Source organism: Neopelma chrysocephalum, unplaced genomic scaffold, assembly GCF_003984885.1.
Source record: "Neopelma chrysocephalum unplaced genomic scaffold, ASM398488v2 Primary Assembly neopelma1_25, whole genome shotgun sequence".
NCBI lineage: Eukaryota > Metazoa > Chordata > Aves > Passeriformes > Pipridae > Neopelma > Neopelma chrysocephalum.
Window position 1 is genome coordinate 26,471,760 of NW_020897694.1, and position 20,086 is coordinate 26,491,845.

Here is a 20,086-nt window from a genome sequence, read left to right on the forward strand (position 1 = left end):
TACCTTTAAAAATATACGTTGGGCAATTAAGGTATGCAGATACTGAATTTTAAGTCTTCTTTGCATGACTTATTTTGGGGATTTAGCTTTCAGGTAGTTAAAACACTTCATAACATAAAGGAATAGGTTTGGGGTTTTTTAGTAGCTCCTTTTACAAAGGGACAGGATGTCATGTTGGGTATCTTTATCTACGTTTAAAAGTTTATTTTTGGTTTTGACATTTGTACTGTTTGTAGCATGTTGGATATTGTCTGTATCTTATTGTCTTATCATTTTCTGCAGCTCCTCATAGGAGCGTGGGGTTCCTCCAAATTTTTCATTGAAACTGAAGTGTAAACCTACTGGGCTGAGGACTTTTAGGTAATATTAGAAAAAGGTTCTTCACCCAGAGGGTGCTTGGGTGCTGGAACAGGTTCCTCAGGGAAGTGGTCACAGCACCAAGCCTGACAGAGTTCAAGATGCATTTGGATGATAGGCATATAGTGTGACTCTTGGGGATGGTCCTGTGCAGGGCCAGAAGTTGGACTTGATGAACCTTGTGGATCCCTTCAAACTCAGCATATTCTGTGATTCTGTAATATGAATATAAATCTTGTGAGGCAGTAATATAAAAGGAGCAGGTTTAAAAGTTTTCCCCACTTGCTCAATGGCTTACAATTTTTTGCTCATGCAAACCAACTAGTTAAAATATTCCTTACTCTTGAGTACCTACAACTGAGGTTAATGGTCAGGAGTTTACTTAAATAGCAAAAGAAAAGAGTTTAAGGAGTGCCATGAAAAATGTATTTTGCTATGGAAGAGCAATGAGGAAGCTGGAGAATGAATAATATGTGATGTACACTTTTTTTTTTATTTTGTGCTCTGTCTTAAACTTGAAATAAATTTTAGCTGGTTTAGTAATGATTTTGGCCATTTTTTAATGACAAAATAATGAAATGTTACATTGTTGTGACTTTGGAGTGGGGGATTTTTCTGCCTGGGCTATTTCTGTAAGGGGACTTCAGAAAAGAGTCCAGTGAATAGAATAGATTCAGTTGAAGAGCTACGTGCTCATAACTCATTTGGAAATTGGATTGGCAATCAGTGGAATTCCATGAGTTAAGATGTGAAAGTCTTGTAGTTAATTTACCAATAATGAATGTTAGCAAAGTTAGATCAATGTTAATCTGGTGTTGTTCCCATTACACCATGTATTTTAGGAAGAAATTCTTTACAGGGAAGGTAATCAGGCATTGGAATGGGCTGCCCAGGGAAGTGGTGGATTCACCATCCCTGGAGGTTTTTAAGATGAAACTAGATGTGGCACTTGGTGCCATGGTCTAGTAACCACGGCAGTAGTGGATCAAGGGTTGGACTTGATGATCTCAGAGGTCCTTTCCAACCCAGCTGATTCTGTGATTCTGTGATTTTGAAAAATTGTCGAATGTCACTGCCATTTACAGGATTGTGGACAACATGCCTGTGACCTGGTGTTATGATGTGGAAGATGGCCAGAGGTTCTGCAATCCTGGTTTTCCTATTGGCTGTTACATTACTGAAGATGGCCGTCCAAAAGATGCCTGTGTTATTAACGTATGTTTATGCAATTATATATTTTTTAATATACCATTTTTACTAATTTAAAGACTGGCATTTCTCCTATGCATGTTTCTATGGAAAGTCCTTGCTGTCTTAAGAACCCATGTGGCCCAAAAAGAACTAAGTATTTTGGTATCTCTGCAAGTACCACAATTTGAAATCCTGATCTAAGCCTAAGAACCTTGTCTCTTATGCTGCGGAATACAGAAGGGCTCTGAAAGATCAGGGGATGAGCATGCATAGCATATCATTTAGTACATGTGAAGGGTAAAGGTGAAGGAAGGCACGTTATCTTCATTACCAAAGAAGCTGAAATATTTGAACGCATGGACTTTACATTTTTGTGGGACAGAAGTGTTTTCATGGTATCAGGTTTGCATAGGTATGTTTGTAACTGTGCAGAAATTAAAACTTTTTGAAGGATTCCTTCCCTAAAACTAGGGACTAATGGAAGAAGGCATAATGTAAGATTTCTGCATTAACAAAATTCTCCTGTGGTAGATCTATTGGATTAGGTGGTGAAGGTCCGGATAAATGCACTGAAAGCAGGGGATAAGAATGCAATAGAAAGTCCAGGAGGTCTTTAGATTATGTGAGACCTCCTCCATGGAGAGGTCACTGAGAACTTGGAATAGGGTTTGGTTTTTTCAGAATGGCTGGTTTTACTTAATAGATCTTACCAAAGACAACAGTTTCTGCAATTTCCAGGTTTGTTTCCTTGCATCCATAATAAATTGGTTTCAGAGGCTCTATATGAATGGATGCATTTATGATCAAATATGTAATCTGTCAGTATTCCTTTAATCTTATTTAAATACTTGCTTTTAATAAAGGGAAAATAAGCTTTGAAGACATAAGTGAAGGACTGTAGAAGAACATTTATAAAACTATTCTTATAATTAGGGTGGAAAGGGTAGGGATAGAACCCTTTAGAGGTACTAATTGAGCTTCAGTAGACACAGCTGTTAAATCAAAGCTCATGATTTAACAACCTCTTTAACTGACTAAATACCAAAGCAATGTTTCCCTTCACCTGAGGTTTGTATTCAGCATTCCTGGCTGCTGCATGCAGTTCATCCCTGTGCATCTTTGGTTTCAAATGTCAAGGTGGTTCTGTCACAGAGAGCATTTATTTGCATTGTTTGTCTTGGAAGGTTCTGTTGTCACAGTTATCTATTCAGTTTGCTACTTAATTAAAATAGGACATCTTCAGTTACAGAAATATATTTTATAAATACTTTAAATTCATTTTTCTACTTTTCAGGTGTAGTAGACTGTTCTTAGCATTAACTTTTCTAGCTTGTCTTTTTAATGCTAAGATGCATTTTACTGTCTTTGTATTCACAGAATCTCACATTCATACTGTAGGAGAACTTGACAGAAAACTGTATGCAGTCTGTGTTATGTAAGCTTCTGCCTAAGGCTTTTAGATGTCTCTATCTTTTTGATTGTTTAATGTCATCTTTTATCATTGCAGTCAGAATTCCATGATAAAGATACCTTTTATATTTTCAACCATGTTGACATAAAAATATATTACCATGTTGTGGAAAATGAAGCTCTAGGAGCAAGACTAGTTGCTGCTAAACTTGAACCAAAAAGGTTAGTATTCGGAAGTAATTTTTCATCAAAAAGTGATCCATCCCAAGATATTTGCTTTGATCTGGGGACCTCCTGGTAGTCAGAAATTTTTTCAGATATGTGACCTGTAGATTAGATGTAGTGTAGTGTAGGACACTAATGTGATTTTGTTCTGAATTCAGTGGATCTTGGTGAACTGTTTCCTGTTTGGGCCAAGAAAAGATAAAATAAAACCTGGAAGTATTGGTGGGGTGTGGGGTGTATGTAGTGCATGTAGAACCCTCTTTTCCCAACTGGGGGACATTTTGTCTTGTATCGGATACTCCACCAGTGCCTGATGGAAGTGTAATTGAAGTGCAACATTTCGTGTCTTCAGCAATCAGGATTTGAATAGAATGATTTCACAGATACTCTTGTCAGTTGTTCTGGTATTTTATGTGGCTTTTGCAAAACTGATATCTGTTGTATTATTTTTTAGCATATTGTTTTTCTTTTCATCATATAACTGAACTTGTTGCATTGTTGGTTCAGTTGAAAGTATTTTTTTATTACAGAAGTTAGTAATGCTGGTGTTGTAACTTTTTGAGTGTTTTGGAGTTTTTAGCAGTACTCAGACCTGTTTCATTTTTGGCACGCTGCTTTAGAGACAGTGCTCTCTATATTTTTCATTTTAGAAGAGACAACTCTTGTTTAAAAAGTTCAAGCTTCAAAAAGTCCTGAGCTTATGATACCTTCCTTATGAGTTCTGAAATTTTTGAGACTTTAGGAACAATTTCTATATTTAAGAGAAGAATGCTTGATATGCTTTTGTAAGATGAATGAATTCTTTCTTAAGAGTGTTGTCAGTGAAGCAGCTTTCATTTTTTGTGTTTTCTTCCTGCAGTTACAAGCACACTAATCCAGACAACCCTGATTGCTCAGGAGTACCTATGGATATAAATAATAAGGCTAGTGGAGAAGTAAAAATTGCTTATACATACTCAGTTTCTTTTCAAGTGAGTACTAAGATTTCTCTGGTAGTTACCTGTTAAAATTATGCATTAATACTCTGAATTATAAAGATGGACAACTAAGATTAGCTCAAAATAGTAAATTTGTAGTTTTAAAACTTTATTTGAACTGGAATGTCAGAGATGGCTTGGAATTTAACCACATGCTTTACAATTTTGCGTACCACCACACACAGATTGAGTGAAAAATGTGGTTTTTAAAATAATCCCATTTGCATGTTTACCTAGGTTTTCTGGTAGATTATTTTTCAGTCCAGACTCTTAAGTCTGACAAACTGTGTGTTTCATCAAATTACTCTTGTATGTAGGTTGAAGCTGATCATTTTCTGCTCTCCTGATGCAAAAGCCGCCTTCTTTCTAAGGGCTTACTCCCATGGAAAACTACAAAAGAGTAGGAAGCTGGTATTTTTTGTTCTGCTACTCTTTATTGAAAAGCAGAGGAGCGGTATATCAGGCAACTGCAGGGGAGCAGTGATACTTGAATATGTCTTATTCTGGTGACAAACAAGAGAGGGGTTCTTTATTGATTTTCCCTTTTTTTAAATGAGTTTTGCTGGACAAACTGTTTCCCAAAATTTTGTACTCTTAATCTAAGACTAAGTTCAAAATACAATAAATGGTATAAGAAATATACTCTAAAGGGATTATACTATGTACGATGTAATAATTGTATTTTGAGAAATTATATCAGTTATGATGCTGAAATGAATTTGTATCCTGAAAAGCAAATATTTCTGAAAACCTGTGAGAAGTTAGTAATTAAGAATGACCTTAGCTTCATGCTATTATATTGTTCTTCCTTAAAAAATGACATGCCCAGCTTATTTGTGTGTATTGCTGTCCTGTGCACAATGTTACATTAATTGGAGGTAGTGTTCTGAAATTCTGTTGGCTTGGCGGATCTGGTCATCTCAGTAAGACAGAAAAAAGACAGTGTAGGTATGATGAAAAATGCAGTTCTATCTTAGAATCATTTATACTGTTTTAGAAACTTGTTGCTTGCTTTGAGACCTAGTTTTTTATGTCAGTGAACCAGATATTTGACCCTGGCTAAATTTTTTAACCCATTGTTTTTTATATTTTCAAAAACTGACTTTTCTGGAAAGCACTCTTCCTCTTGCGTAAATTACTGAAATAACATGCCGTCAGAAAGACACCTAGCCAATCTTATTACTTAATAGTAGTGTTTGTGGTTTGCTTAATAGCAATCTTCAGGTTAATCAGCACTGTCTATTCCTTTTTTCGTATTTACTGTACAAAATAAAACAAAGAAATGCTCTTCTTGAAGTGTTTCTGATTGATGGCTGAAATGCCTGAAGGAATAATTTGTTCCCTCTACTAATAGTATAAGTTCTGTAGTATTGTCTTCCCATCTGTCTTGCAGTAAAAGCTGTTTGTAACTAGATTGATAGTTGGTACTGAAATGAGGTTATATGAAAGCAAAGGATAATTTGGACAGACCACTATCTAGAAAGTGAAGTGTTGGAGACTGTATAGCATAGCTTAGTTTCTTTGTGTGGACTTACGTATGCTAAAAAATGCATGTTCTTTTATTATTCTTCTGGTCATTTGAATTCCAGGTGAACTCATATAATTCTTGAAGGGAGGAAGCAGAATTAAATTAATTTGATAGGCCTTTATGTCTTAAGAAGACAGGTGCTCAAATTCAGAAAATATTTTTGGTTTTGATTCTATGGTCAAATCTTATGTTTGTTATAGGTAGTCATTACTAAACTATTTTAGGCATGGAGCACTAAATTCAATTAGTCACAAGATTTAAGATTGCTTTGCATGAACATCAGCTTGTAAATGTGCAAGTTGGATACTAACTGTATCTGAAGCTCATGTGTTTACTCTTTCAGGAAGAAAAAAATATCAGGTGGGCATCAAGATGGGATTATATTTTAGAATCCATGCCTCACACTCACATCCAATGGTTTAGGTGAGAAGAAAATTTGCCTTCAAGTGTACTGTACTGAAGTGTTTACATTGCAGTTTGAATGATGATTTTCTTTTTTTAATTCAGTATTATGAATTCCTTGGTGATTGTACTCTTTCTGTCTGGAATGGTAGCTATGATTATGCTGAGGACACTACATAAAGACATTGCAAGATACAATCAGATGGATTCCACTGTAAGTCTAAAATGTACCTCCTAAAATTTATTCGGAATGTAATTTTTTCAGCTAAATGTATAGCTGTAGCAGGCTATTTAAATGGCAATCTACTGTGTTAAATAGGTGTATTTCTTTTACAGGAAGATGCACAAGAAGAATTTGGCTGGAAACTGGTTCATGGTGATATTTTCAGGCCTCCAAGAAAAGGAATGCTGTTGTCTGTTTTTCTAGGCTCTGGCACACAGATCTTAATAATGACTTTTGTTACCCTGTGTAAGTAATTAAGTGGGGAGGAGTCAGTTGAATACAGATGATTTTTCACTGCTAGTTGCGTGGTACTAGTAAAAATAGCAGTATAGTATTTTCTAGAAATTTCTTAAAAGTCATTAAAAACACCTGAGCTGATATAGTAGACATGCAACTTAGTATACACAGATCTTAAGATAACTGATGTACTAGTTTTGAGTTGTAGACACTTTCTACAGGTGTGCATCTCTACTTCACAGTTTTTGCCTGCCTGGGATTTTTGTCACCTGCTAACAGGGGAGCTCTAATGACCTGTGCTGTAGTTTTGTGGGTACTGCTTGGAACTCCAGCTGGTTATGTTGCTGCCAGATTCTACAAATGTGAGTAAAAGTTATTGAAAATGACAAGGCTTAAGTTCATTAAAGTAAATTATCATCACAGAACTGATTTTTATTTTGCAGCACTGTTTGTAGTTTCCCTTAGGGCAAATTGGAGAAATGTACTTTCTGTAATAACAGAAAATACATATAGAACACTAACTTGGTTACACTCGTTTGGATGTAAGCATGACCGAAGACCTTGAATTGCTCTTGCTACTATGTGTTTGTGAAATTGGGAAGCAAATTTCATTTTACTAGTACTGAGCTCATTACGTCAGACAGTTTTGTACTTCTGTTTCCTATAGTTGGGGGGATGATGTAAACCTGCATTTAGTTTTAGCCATCAGTGTTGCTTGGTAAAACTCGCCCCCACCCCCAAGTCATGAACCTCAGTTCTTGCATGCCTGTGACTGTCACCTCTTTTTAGCTAGTTCCTAGGTCTGTGGGAGAGTAGTGCTTATCAGACGGTGGCAGGAGGAAGGATTATTAGGTGTTCTGTAGTTGTAGAAATCAGCCCAACAGTGTTTAGGCCCTTCACAGGAGTTAGTTGATACTGCTTTCCTTCACTGGTCCCAGCTATTGTTTCAAGAACTGTCTACCAACCTCAAAAGGTTGACTCCTCTACCTTCTGCTTTGTTTCAAGGTGAAGCATGCCATTCTTCATAGAGCTTTTTTAATTACCTTACTGAGAGAGTGAATCTTTTGGACTACTTTAGTTCTGAATATACACGAATAGAGGAGTTTATTTTTGAACTTCAGCCTGGCAGTAGACATTGGAGTTGTTTCTTCTAACTATTTTGTAATTTTCATGTGGGGAGAACCAGTGGGAAAAGTGGGTTTGTATCTTGTAGGGAGTTTTACCACAGTAGTGGTGATGTGATAAACTATTCCTCTTCCTAATCTCCAAGCCAGTTAGACTTAAACGGAAGGAGATTTTAGTATGAAGAGCATAATTGAGGACAGAATTATTCTGTACATCGTGCTGTATGTTATGTGTTTTGAAGGATATTTTGAAATGTATTGATGATAAATTGAATTCTGTTTCTTTGGTGGAGATCTGGCTATTAATGATTGTATTTCACATTATACTTACTGGGAATCACTTAGCTGGTCTTTGAATGTTGTGTTTAACTTCTAAGATAGTGAGTGACTGATCCAGTGATGTTTTTGTTATAACGTGAGGTGGTTCATACATAGACCATGCAAGCATGAATATTTTTCCTTATAGTATACAAATAAAGTAATGTGAGATGAACCAAAATGCAACTGAAATGGATATCCAGTTTTAAAAGTTGGGTGGTTTTTTTTTTCAACATTGCGTTTAAAAAATGAAACCTGAGTTGAAATTAAATGGTTAATCTTAATAACCGCTGCCATGTTCTACCAAGTTTTTATGAAGAAATAGAAACTTAATTAAAATCACTCTAACCATAATCACTTCTGACTCTTGAAATAAAGAAGCATGTCATTATGGCAGTGCTCATATGAAATTATCAGCTTCACTGAATTCCAGCAGGATATTTTAATTTGAAAGTATACTGACTAGAATTTTTATCAGCACAGTGCAAATTCATAAAGATTTTCTTAATAAAGCTATCTTTGGTCTTTTGGTATCACCACTGCTTAATGCTGTTAAGACTCAAGAGAACATCACTGCTTCTGTAAGCATGTTAGTCCTGAGTCTCTTGTAAGATTCACAGGCAAGAATTATTTCAAGAAAACTGTTAAGCTTGCTTTTCACATATTTATGAATCTTTTCCTACTGAAACCTGCAGTCAAATGCTAGAAAGCTTAAACTTCTTAATTACTCCAAGTTTAAGATGTTTTTTAAAGACTTAAAGTCTTTTCTTCTTCCTTCTACTTCCTTCTTTTAGCAGATGAACTGGTCAGAGACACAGTTTTAGCTGGATACCTTTCCTGGCCTTGGTCTGAGACTTTTCTTTGCTTTGAAGCTCTGTGGCTAAGCAATTCAGTTTTATTACTGAAGATTTAGTTTACTGTTTTAAATTTGGGCATGATAGCACGTTATTTGAGTATTTGCAAGCTAAGTATAACAGGTAAATGGACTGGAAAATTAATAGGTGTGAGCCTAATGCATGTTTTGATATCTGTCAAATGTTTTAATACAGCATTTGGAGGTGAGAAATGGAAAACAAATGTCCTGCTGACATCATTTCTTTGTCCTGGGTAAGTTGAGAAATACCACCATGATTAACAGAATTAAATTGCATCTCTGACATGCATAGCTAATTTTTTAAGTTTCAGCAATACAAGTAAATCTTATTACATTGTCCCTTTAGTCTGGAAGTTGCAAGAGTATCACAGTGCTTTTGACAAAGATGAATAGTGGCATATCATCCTTAGGTATTTATTTTTGTAAGCATTTGTTTACTCTTGCCATATGAAAATGTTGATTAAGAAAAAACATTTTGATAGTAGAAAGTTTTAGACAGACCAATTTTTCATTGCTTTCTTCTATTATCTGGGCTGTTTCTCTCACCACACTGTAGTTGGTCTTATATAGTGTCATATACTGTATAACCACTCTGATAAATTTTTCTACTTAAGGGTACGACTGCTTGCTGTGATTAAGTCTAGTTAAGACAAGCATATATTTGAAATAGCTTGATTGGAACGTCAGCTCCTGCTGGAGTTCAGTCCCACTGGATTAACAAAGAATTTCTTGTTTGACCTCTTTGTTTTGATATTTCGTGTGTCATTTGGTTTTAACAGAGATTTACACTGAAATCTTAATACAGTGCTATTCTTTTGTTAACAATAGAAAATGTTAAGGAGTATTTCTGTGCTCTGTGTATTTTTCAGAATTGTATTTGCGGATTTTTTTATCATGAACCTCATTCTCTGGGGAGAAGGCTCTTCAGCAGCTATTCCATTTGGTACTTTGGTTGCTATTTTGGCACTCTGGTTTTGCATATCTGTACCGCTGACATTTATTGGTGCCTACTTTGGTTTTAAGAAAAATGTAAGTGTTTCTGAGAAGTTGTTTTTAAGTGTATATACATATATACACACATAAATATTTTTCACTGTATAGGCTATGACCCCTAAGCTAGTTGCATTGTTGCTTTCAGTTCTGTTCTGTTACTTTAGAACTTTTAGATATCTGATCTTGGAAGTCCAAGGCTTTGATATTCAGTTGGTTGTTGGGGGTAATACTTCTCTGCAATAGTTGGGGTATTGTTGGTTTTTTTTTGAGTGACTGCTATAGGTAAGTCAATATTTTTAATTTAATTTTTATTTTAATTAGCATCTTTTTCATTACTGAAAAAGTTAGTTGACTCAGCAAACATAAGGGAACGTAGGCATTTGTGGTTTTCCTCATGTATTTTTTGTTCCTTTTTGCCTACTACACTGAGGATATTTTTTGATAAAATTGCTAGAGTTCTCCTGTAAATTATCCTCTTTGCATAAGTGTTCTGTAAATGGTTATCACTGCTTGGCAGACATTAATCGGGATTTACTCCTAAACTGATCGATTTTACTTATTTATATGAGGGCTCTTTGTGCCACTGGTGACCAAATCATTAAATAATGAGATTGGTGGTTCTTTTTTTTTTTTCCTTAAAAACTAGTTTACTATCCCCCACAAACATAAATATCTCTAAGTTCACATATTTTTGTGGCTTTTTTCCTGACTCGGAAGCCAGAGTTCCATCTTTGTTGATCTCGTGTAGTACTTTCACAGAATATTATCTTAAAAGACACTTTAGGCACTTTTTAAGTCAACTGTGTAGTTATCCTCTTTTTCTTAACCAGAATTCAGTGGTTTTTTTTCTGATAACCATGTTGAGATTCCAGCAAGTCCCCCTGCACTGTACAGGGGCACTTCCTTTAAGAAAGGATGATTTGATAAACTAATAAGGCAACATGGTAGGTGCCACAAAAACATGAAAGTAAATCAGAAAGCAAGTACCTAGCTAGTATCTATTGATGCTTCTGATGCAATCTTTATGAAAGGGGAAAGATGGAAAAGTATGCATTTATCTGCCTTTAAATTTTTTTCTCCCACCATGCATGCATCTTAAAGTAGGATTTAATTGCTAGGTTGAATCCTCTCCATTTGTAAGGATTCACGTAAGAATCCTTATGTGATTCTTGAAGTAAATCCTGAAAAACAACATGAAGAGATTTTTAGAAGGGGAAGGCAGGAGTCTGCACCACGACTACTACCAGCTGAAAAGTGATAAATCAGGTCAGGCTCTGTAACAGAGGATAGATAAGTAAAAAAAAGCAAAGTTCAAAATATCTGTCATATGTTTTTAGTAAGAGCTGTCTGCAGCTGAAAGCAAATGTAGGGCTGGTAGTGAAAGCAAATGTAGGTAGCTGGGTATGCACATGTTCAAAACAAAGTGTAGACTTTTATCACCACTCATTTTAAAAAGAAAGCAGAAAGGTAGTGATGTAATTTGACATTTATTTATTTAGCAATCTCCTATTTTGTTTAAAGGCTATTGAACATCCTGTTCGCACAAATCAAATTCCTCGTCAGATTCCTGAGCAATCGTTCTATACGAAGCCATTACCTGGTATTGTCATGGGAGGGATTCTTCCTTTTGGATGTATCTTTATACAGTTGTTCTTTATTCTCAATAGTATTTGGTAAGTTAACCACAACCTATTTGAGTTTTCTCTATCACAAAAAGTGGTAATTTCTTTGTGTAAGTTTTTCTTCAAGATGCTTTGCCTGATTTTTGCTGATGCAAGGTTACCATAATATTGGTTCAATAAAAATTTGAATGTTAACATCTTCTAATGTTTTGTGGTTTTGAAGATACTGTGCCTGTTTTGCTTGTTGGAGTGTGTAGAGAGGTGGCTTAGCAATTTACATCTGACCTACAATATTCAGATAGTTCATTTTCTCGTGCTACTCCTCTGACTTCATGTGGAAGTGTTTCTGAAGGTGACATATGGCATATAACTTAAAAGTAGTAAGAATATTAGAATTGACTTGAGGGATTTTTTTGTAGTTGTTGTTAGGCTAGAAAAGTATTAATACTCTCAGGAGAAAAAAAACAAATTGAGAACAAATTCTTGTGAAATCATTATAAAGGAACTGAGAGTAATTATTTTTAAAAATAAAGCACCAAAGACTTGTTCAGTATAAGTGAATTTTGATGTGAGCTCATAGCACACTGACAAACTAATCTACTGTGAGGAATTTGTCTTCCTTCTGGCACAATTTAGTTACTGGATCTTGTTAAACTGTTTCTGAACCTTGAATAGGTGCCTCTACCCAACACAGACAGCTACAGCATTTGACATTTCTTGTTTTGCAGCTCTGCCTCTTTGATTGAAATGTGAGGTGAAATCCAAGTTCTGCTGAAGTCAGTGGAAGAGGTCATGCTGACTTCAATGGAACTATAGTTTCACCATTATGTAATTTCTTTCCTAAAATCCCAACCAGGAGCATACTTTGGGATTGCTTTCTTACTGTTGTCAGACTGAGCTGCCAAGGCACCTCTTCTTTAGTTTGAAAATAAATTAGTTAATTGTATGGCCACACAACTGACAGTACTTCAATAGGAAGTGAAGTACTTCGTGTGAAGGTGATATTACTGCATATGAAGAGATAACATTACCACAGTGGCCATTTTATTTTTTTTTAACTCCTTTTTATAGGTCCCACCAGATGTATTACATGTTTGGTTTCCTGTTTCTGGTATTCATTATTTTGGTTATTACATGTTCTGAGGCTACAATATTGCTCTGCTACTTCCATCTATGTGCAGAGGTAAGAAATGCTCTTCAGTATTCAAACTTGATATTGTTTTAAGAATGCTTAAAAAAAAGTTAACACTTTTATGATTGAAAATAAGTATTCCAGTATTCAACATGAACAACATTACTGGATGAGATGTACTTTAGCCATATCTTTCAAAAGTGAAGGGGGCAAATTTGGCAAAACTTGTAACAAATATTAAAAGCCTGCACCTAGGTACTGCTAAGTCAGATATCACATCTTAAAACATCCCTGTTTTTTGAAGATGCTAAACTAATCCATTAACTTTTTTCAGTCAGAGTGCATTTTGGACATGCCTAGCCTTGGGAAAAAAAATCTTTGTGGCTGGAAATAAGTACATCCGGCTTATTTGGGGGGTTTAGTATTTTGTTTATTTGATATTGATCCTTAGGTTTCTTATCTTGAATTGTGAATGGTGTAATAAAAGCAATATTGATTAGATATAGTTCTGTTTCCTGTAGATAGAAAAACCTATAAAACCTCACCTTTGGACAAAGTTATATACAAAAAGTAGCTCTGCATTGAGTAGTAGAGTCAGTGCATTAGAAGTGCACTATTACTAATACTTCTTTTTTCCTCACCCCTTCTAGGACTATCACTGGCAGTGGCGTTCATTTCTCACTAGTGGTTTCACTGCAGTTTATTTCCTAATATATGCAATACATTATTTTTTTTCTAAACTGCAAATCACAGGAACAGCTAGCACCATTTTGTATTTCGGTTATACCATGATTATGGTTTTGATCTTCTTCCTTTTCACAGGTAAGTATTGAACGTTAATTTTAAATTTTGAGTCTACCTTTAGTTTTGCACAGTAGAATCCTTGGCAAAATTTACCTTGATACAGAATTAAAAATTGCATATGTCTTTGATTTTTTTTCCAAGTAGTTATGTAGCATATTGCAACTCCGATCAAAAATTTTAGTGAAAGAGATTAAGTGAGGATGAGGCAAAACTACTGCTAATTTGAGGTGTGGCCAATAATTAGGTCTTCAAATATGTGATAAATACTTCTCTAGATATCATTCTTATGTTAGTCATATGACAAACTCATTTTTTAAAATTAGTTGTCTTTGGAGAAGCACACTCCAAATCACACACAATCAAATATAAAGTTACAGTGTCAAGATAAAAATTACAGCTTTTGTGGAATAGGAGGAAGGAAAAGAGAGGAAGAGAGAGGAATAAAAATTGACAGAGAATGCTTTTCTTTTTTTTTTTTTTTTAAGTTTGCTCTCTTCCAGAATTTACTTACCTTCTTTTGCAATTGCCCTGAAGTGACATGGAAAGCAGACAGAATTTCTCTGACATTTTTTGTATCAATCTCGTCAGAACCTTGTAATCCTTATTGTGAGCTTCTGGAAAAACACCTGTCTTAGGTGCTGCCTTTTCATTTCCTCTTCAGTATGTGAGATGAGGCCACAAAATCATCCATTGTCATCTTCAGTACTAAGAAGGAACCTTTAGTCAGACACATATATCGCTTGTTTAGGGTGGAAGAATGGCAGTGAAAATGCAAAAAGTCTCCACTGAAACTGATGCAACCTCCAACTCCTCAAAAAATCTCAAGAATTCTACGTTTTGCTCCAGCAGAATACAATCTGTCCTTGTATACTTTACCCTATAGAGCAATATTTTTGTAACTATTTTGAACCAATGGTTTAAATAGTTTCAAGCTTTACAAGTTTATGATGACATTTAATGATTCTGAAGGCTTTGATGCATATTTATGTATGCATACTATATTTTGAGGCTTCCTAGAATACAAATGGCTTGCCATCAGAGCTTTTAATACAGATCTCACTGTAACTATTAAATAGAATTTTCCTTTCCACTTACCACAGGAGAGCAAAAATGGTCTAATGAGAAAAGAACTGACATTTGAGAATGGAGTTCATTTTAAGTATAACTGAATATTATTCAAAGACATTGCCACTTCAGTTAAGGAAATATTGAAGCTGTTTGTGCACCATGACAACGCAGATGATGATGATGAACAGGAGCAATGGCCTGCAAGGATTTTCTTGGGTCATTGCCTGTTAAAAGGAAGGAATGGGACTTAGGTACATTATATAATCTCATAATGAAGTTAAATGAAAACTGATCAAGCTGTGTTCCAAAAGTGGTTAGTTTTATCTTCCATCCTTCATTTTAAGTCAGGGATTCTGCCTCCCTTGCTCACTTTTTTTTCCTTCTCACACTGCTTTTCTCTTTAACCTTTATTTCTGCTCAGGGTTTACTGGTAGTCTCACTGAACTAAGGAATCATAGAATGCATGGTTGTTCAACTAGAAATGAATGGGTAGTGCTGTATGTAGATCGATTTTTAAATGCAGTACAAACTTACAAAGTAGCGTGAAAATAATTAGGCCTTACATAAGTGTAAGGTCAATTAATTTAGTTTCACCAGCTTTTCCCACAGATGTTCAGCATGTCTGCCTTTAATAGTAGTTTTGCCCAAAACCAGGATTGTGTTTACCCTTTCTCCTTTGTTCACTCCACTTACTTTATATGCATGTAGTAATTCTGAAGTGCACACATTCAGGGGAATTTACAGTAATTTTCTGTGCAGAGACTTGATTGAGCTGCCTTTCTGCAATTCAGGTACCCATATAATTTCCATCTTTTGCCCATATTCTTTCAAGTCAGTCATATCACATGACATTGTCTAGAGGCATTAAGATGTGCCTGGTGCATCCCCCTTTTCCTTTGCTCATGTGTTCACTTCCTGTTGACCAAGTGGCTGTGCAGTGCCTGCCAGCAGATTTGGGGAGTCGTTTTTAGGGTAGGTTCACAAGCATGCAAAGAAGAGGTGATTTATTCTCAGCCCCCTTAGATGCTTTCTGTGGCAGTCACTTCCTTGTAATTGGGACAGTGGAGATGTGAGTTGTGCTGTGCAACTTGAACTGCGCTTTCAGAGTTTGTATACTCTTGGTTTTTTAAATTTTCAGTTTCTGTATTGAAATCGGGAGAATACATATGAAGTTAACCAGATGGTTAGAACTTTGAAACATCATATACTTAATGATTTTTTTTGTCTACTTCCCGCAACATTAAGTGCAAATTATCTTCTAATTTGGGGGAATAATCCTATTCCTTAAATTTAAGAATAATTTTGTCCATTTGGGTTGATAAGAACTCAAAAGCAGGTATGCTCAGTTCTCTGAGATTTACGGAAGTGCCCTGAGATAAGGTTTTACTGAAGAAGTTAAGAAATGGGGTAAAGAGACAAGGAATTCTCCAGTTTCTTAAACAAAAAGCATATTAGTAGTTTAGCAAAAACTGCTCCCAAAGGCAACTGACTTTTCCCATGTCAGGATGATAAAGAAGCTAAAAGGAAAAAATCATAATTGTATCAAAACTATTCTGCTGCTGCTTACTCATCTGTTAAAAATCGTCAGTATCAGGAAGGGTTTTGACAGTGCCCTGCTGCTATGTAACACATGCTTCAGGCACTTGCATCCATACTGCATTCCAGGTCATTGATCAGACTCAGCAGGCAAAATACCGGGAGCTACATGACAAACCTTTGATTCACAGCTGGGACCACAACTACGTATCATAGTAAATGAGTCAGTTAAACATCAGTAGTTTAGGAAGCGTAAAGGGAAAAAGAAAATTACCATGATATTATTCATGGTTTCTTTCAAGGTTTTATAGCAAGTGAGTTACCACACAAATTCTGTTGTGCCTCTTACCACATCTAAAATAAAGGCAACTTTTTCCTTTAAAGAACTTCCTTGGCTCTTGCATAAGTTAAGGCTATGATTTTAGAAGAAGTACTCAGGCAAAAATCAGATAATCTTCAGGGCTTTTTTCTTGTCCTAGTTTTTGTGGGAAATTAAGGTTCCTGTAACAGGTGTTCTGAGCTGCTATTTAGTCCAATATCATTCTGATTGAGGCTGAATTTTGAAGTAATCCAGTTGGATTAACAAAGCCCAACTGCATTAGCTATTTCATATCCAGAATAATATTTTTATTAAAAGCTTCCGTTGGCGTTTCACCAAGAGAATGGATAAAGCTATTTTTATTCTGCTAAGTTGTCAGGGAAATGGTTTTCATCCTTAAAGTTCATTTCAAATTTGTGTATACCCTTTGACTGCCGTAAGTATTTCAGAAGTGTTTATCGTTGAGGTACATTACACATTTTCAGTAGGAACTACAAGTTGCATAGTAACTACACTATGGTTTGAAATTTCTATTATCTTGATCTTTGTAGAAATAAAGGTAGTGCTCCAATTTTCCAGGACCTTGAAGTATAACTAAGAAATGAGAACTCCCTTTGATGCTGTCAGTTTAATTGGTTTAAGTCGTCTAATAATATTCTGACAGCTGAGTGTGTGTGACTAGTCACTGAAGAAGGGTGAAATGGAGCAATGTGAAGGAGTTGGACTGCAGCATACTGAAACAACAAAGAACGAATATGTAGTAAGACAAATAACACAGAAACATCTTAAAACAAGAATCTTCCACATGATCTGTGATCGTAAAGTTATTGAGATACTGTATAGAGTAGTTGATGCTTGTAAAGACCAGGTACTGTCTGTAACTTTCCATTATCTTTTCCGTTATCTGATCTGATTAATATGAAGACTATGGATAGCAGATTGCATATACGTATGTCCTGATTCATGAAGTACAAGTAGAAATGGGTGTCTCCTGTGTGAGTGTTCCTAACATGTAACTTTTATCTTTTTTTTTTTTTTAGGGACAATTGGATTCTTTGCATGCTTTTGGTTTGTAACCAAAATATACAGCGTAGTGAAAGTTGACTGAAGAAACCAATGTAAAGAATAACACAGAAGAGGTTTAATCTTCATTAACGTAACTTAAAGACCTGGTCTTGCTGATGAACTTGAGCTTTATCAGAAGTATTGGCTTCCTGTTCTTTGAGAATGATACTGAATCTGCACCTACTTTTACACTAACACGTTTGTATTGTGACTTAACAACCTGTTTTCATTCAAATCTTAATGAAGATCAGAGTTACAGTATTTATGCCTTTGTAAATACAATTATACTTTAAAAGAAATGTTAAATTCTAATGTCAGGGTAGAAGTGGCTGTATTACACAATGATACTTCTGATCAAAGTACAACTGTAAATAGGTTTTTCTAGCTTGGTAGGTGGGATGAATTATTTTTCTTTGAGGGAAATGAGAACTTTTTATTATGCTGACTTTGAAGGATGACTCTTAAGAAGTGTTGCTTTTAGGCTGGATGTGATTTTTATTTTTTACTGGTATTACATCCATAAATATTCTGATTTTTGTGACTTAATTAGTTTTGGTGTTCTCGGCCTTTTAAACTATGTGCCTCTTGAGTCCTTGAATTTATAAATTCATAATCTAATAAACATTGTAAAAATGTCTTCAGTGGCTTATTACATAAGTTCATTAAAATATGTAAATACAGTTATATTGAAGATAGATGCTTAAAGATTGCATAGAGTATTTTATGGCATTTTCTATGGTTTAATGTATATTGACACACCCTTAGATCTGCAAGAAATGTTATTTGTGCTACATGGCTATAACACGGAAATATGATTGTGGCGCATGAGAACTAAATTATACACACATTTAACAAAACCACTTTGCAGCATTAATCCAGTCCTTAACCTAGAAACGTTTCCAGAGTTGCTATGGAATTGTCAGTATGTTGAGAAGATCTTACAATGCATGAGTCAGCATTCTCTGCTGATCTTGCTTTTAGATCTTGATGATGCATATTCTACAGGGCAACTATTGCTGATTGTACTTACTGTAGGTTAAAAAATAAAAGAAAATTACTATTTTTGCCTTATATTAAGAGTCTAATGTCGACTTTGGATGACTGGCATTAAACCTATATTTGCTTTTTTTTGGAAATGGAGTATTTTGTTCAAACCTTGTTCGGTAGTTTTAGACTCATAACGTGATTTGGCTTTTGGCGTGTTTTCACAAGCCTGGTAAAATTTTATTTAAAATTAAACTTTGTGTACCAATTGCCATTCGTAAGGTTGGGGAGGTTTATTCTCACCAGTTTACTTTTCTAAAGAACCTTAACCCGGGCACTCGTGCTCTGCCTGTCCCTAGCCACAGCTCTGTTCAAATGTCATGAACAGAGTTTTTTTCTTGCACCCCTCCCAATATGCAGTCTCTAGAAAATGCTGATTTTAGATGAATCTTCCATGTTTTATGTTGAAAACAGGCAAAGGGTGATTGTGGTAAGGGTTTGCTCTTTACTAGTGGAGTGAACTGCAGTGTGACTCTTGATTCAAATTTTTAAAACTTAAAAATTGAATATTCTTCTTATTCCTGGTTTTGTGATGACCTTCTACATGTATAGTCACTGCCTGAAATCTTCAGTAGTTATTACACAAATGGGAATACTTAGTTTGAGAAACATTATATATATATATATATATAAAAAATATAATGGATGGTCAAGAGTTTTGGTGCGGATATATGAAAATGGATTTTTCTGATGTATTTACAACTGCTGTTTAAAAATCAGATTAATAGAAGTGACGTGAAGCCACTGTGGTGTGTTATATGGGTTTTAAACTGATGCGTGTATTTCCCTGGGTTTTCTTCTACAGACTAGTTGACGAGTCATGGTAGCTTCTTAAGTATCTTATTTTCCCCTTTAAAGGCAGTTTGTGAAGTGTATCATTATCTTCTGCAATCTAAACCTACTGTATATGCAGTTTTTCAAACAGCCTTGCCTTGTAATAATTGTAGCTGTTTTCCAATTGAAATGTTAAAGTTTTAGCGTGGAGCACTTAAGACAATCCAGAAAGTTATGTGTCATGGTTTTTTGCAGAAGAGCTGTTCTAAACTTGTCCCTGCCCTTGTAACTCATTATTGCCTTAGATAATTTTAAAAGATTTTCTATAATTTAGGCTTCTGGTGTGTGTTAGGGCATCTAAATGTTCTTCTGTATACTGTATCTGTTCTTCAGATCTCTTGGGAGGCCTGTGGTTTTGTCTAAACTTTAAAAATAATGGCCCTTTCCAAAATCTTACTGTATTACCTGGTATTTTCTTAAAATGGACTTACTGCATGGATATCTGAGATTAATAGGAGGGTTAGGAGGTAGGACAAATTGCTGAGCTGCATGAAGACAGCAAATTTAGACAAAACGTAATAGTTAGAGCAGTGTCACTTTTTGGTGACACTGATTCTTTGGAATCTGAAAAGAAGTGACCATCACTGACAAATTTAGTCTGAAAGAAATCCTTGGTTCAAATCGTGTCATGAAAAAATTATACAGGAGTTAGTGGCTCGGTTTTCTTTCTCTAAGAAAGAAGAAATAAAAAAGCAGCTTTATGGCAAGCTGTCTCTCATGGTGAGCTCCCCAGCCCATCTTTAGCTTTGTAGCTTCCCTTCTTATTCAAATGCTCGGCTGTGTTTGAGCACACGTAAGAGTTC

At 35.3% G+C, this 20,086-nt stretch overlaps 1 protein-coding gene across 1 annotated transcript in view; it reads left to right on the forward strand.

Annotated features, from left to right (window-relative positions):
- The window catches only part of TM9SF2 (transmembrane 9 superfamily member 2), a 29,786-nt gene extending 11,245 nt beyond the window's left edge, over positions 1-18,541 (forward strand). Inside the window, exons 5-17 of the mRNA XM_027674675.1 lie at positions 1,443-1,572; positions 3,056-3,180; positions 4,043-4,154; positions 6,032-6,111; positions 6,196-6,304; positions 6,427-6,559; positions 6,793-6,912; positions 9,042-9,099; positions 9,736-9,895; positions 11,381-11,532; positions 12,553-12,664; positions 13,264-13,435; positions 17,381-18,541. Of these exons, the coding sequence (XP_027530476.1) occupies positions 1,443-1,572; positions 3,056-3,180; positions 4,043-4,154; positions 6,032-6,111; positions 6,196-6,304; positions 6,427-6,559; positions 6,793-6,912; positions 9,042-9,099; positions 9,736-9,895; positions 11,381-11,532; positions 12,553-12,664; positions 13,264-13,435; positions 17,381-17,448 (1,531 nt within the window). The 3' untranslated portion in view covers positions 17,449-18,541. The remainder of the gene's footprint in view (positions 1-1,442; positions 1,573-3,055; positions 3,181-4,042; positions 4,155-6,031; positions 6,112-6,195; positions 6,305-6,426; positions 6,560-6,792; positions 6,913-9,041; positions 9,100-9,735; positions 9,896-11,380; positions 11,533-12,552; positions 12,665-13,263; positions 13,436-17,380) is intronic.
- The last annotated feature ends 1,545 nt before the right edge of the window (positions 18,542-20,086 follow it).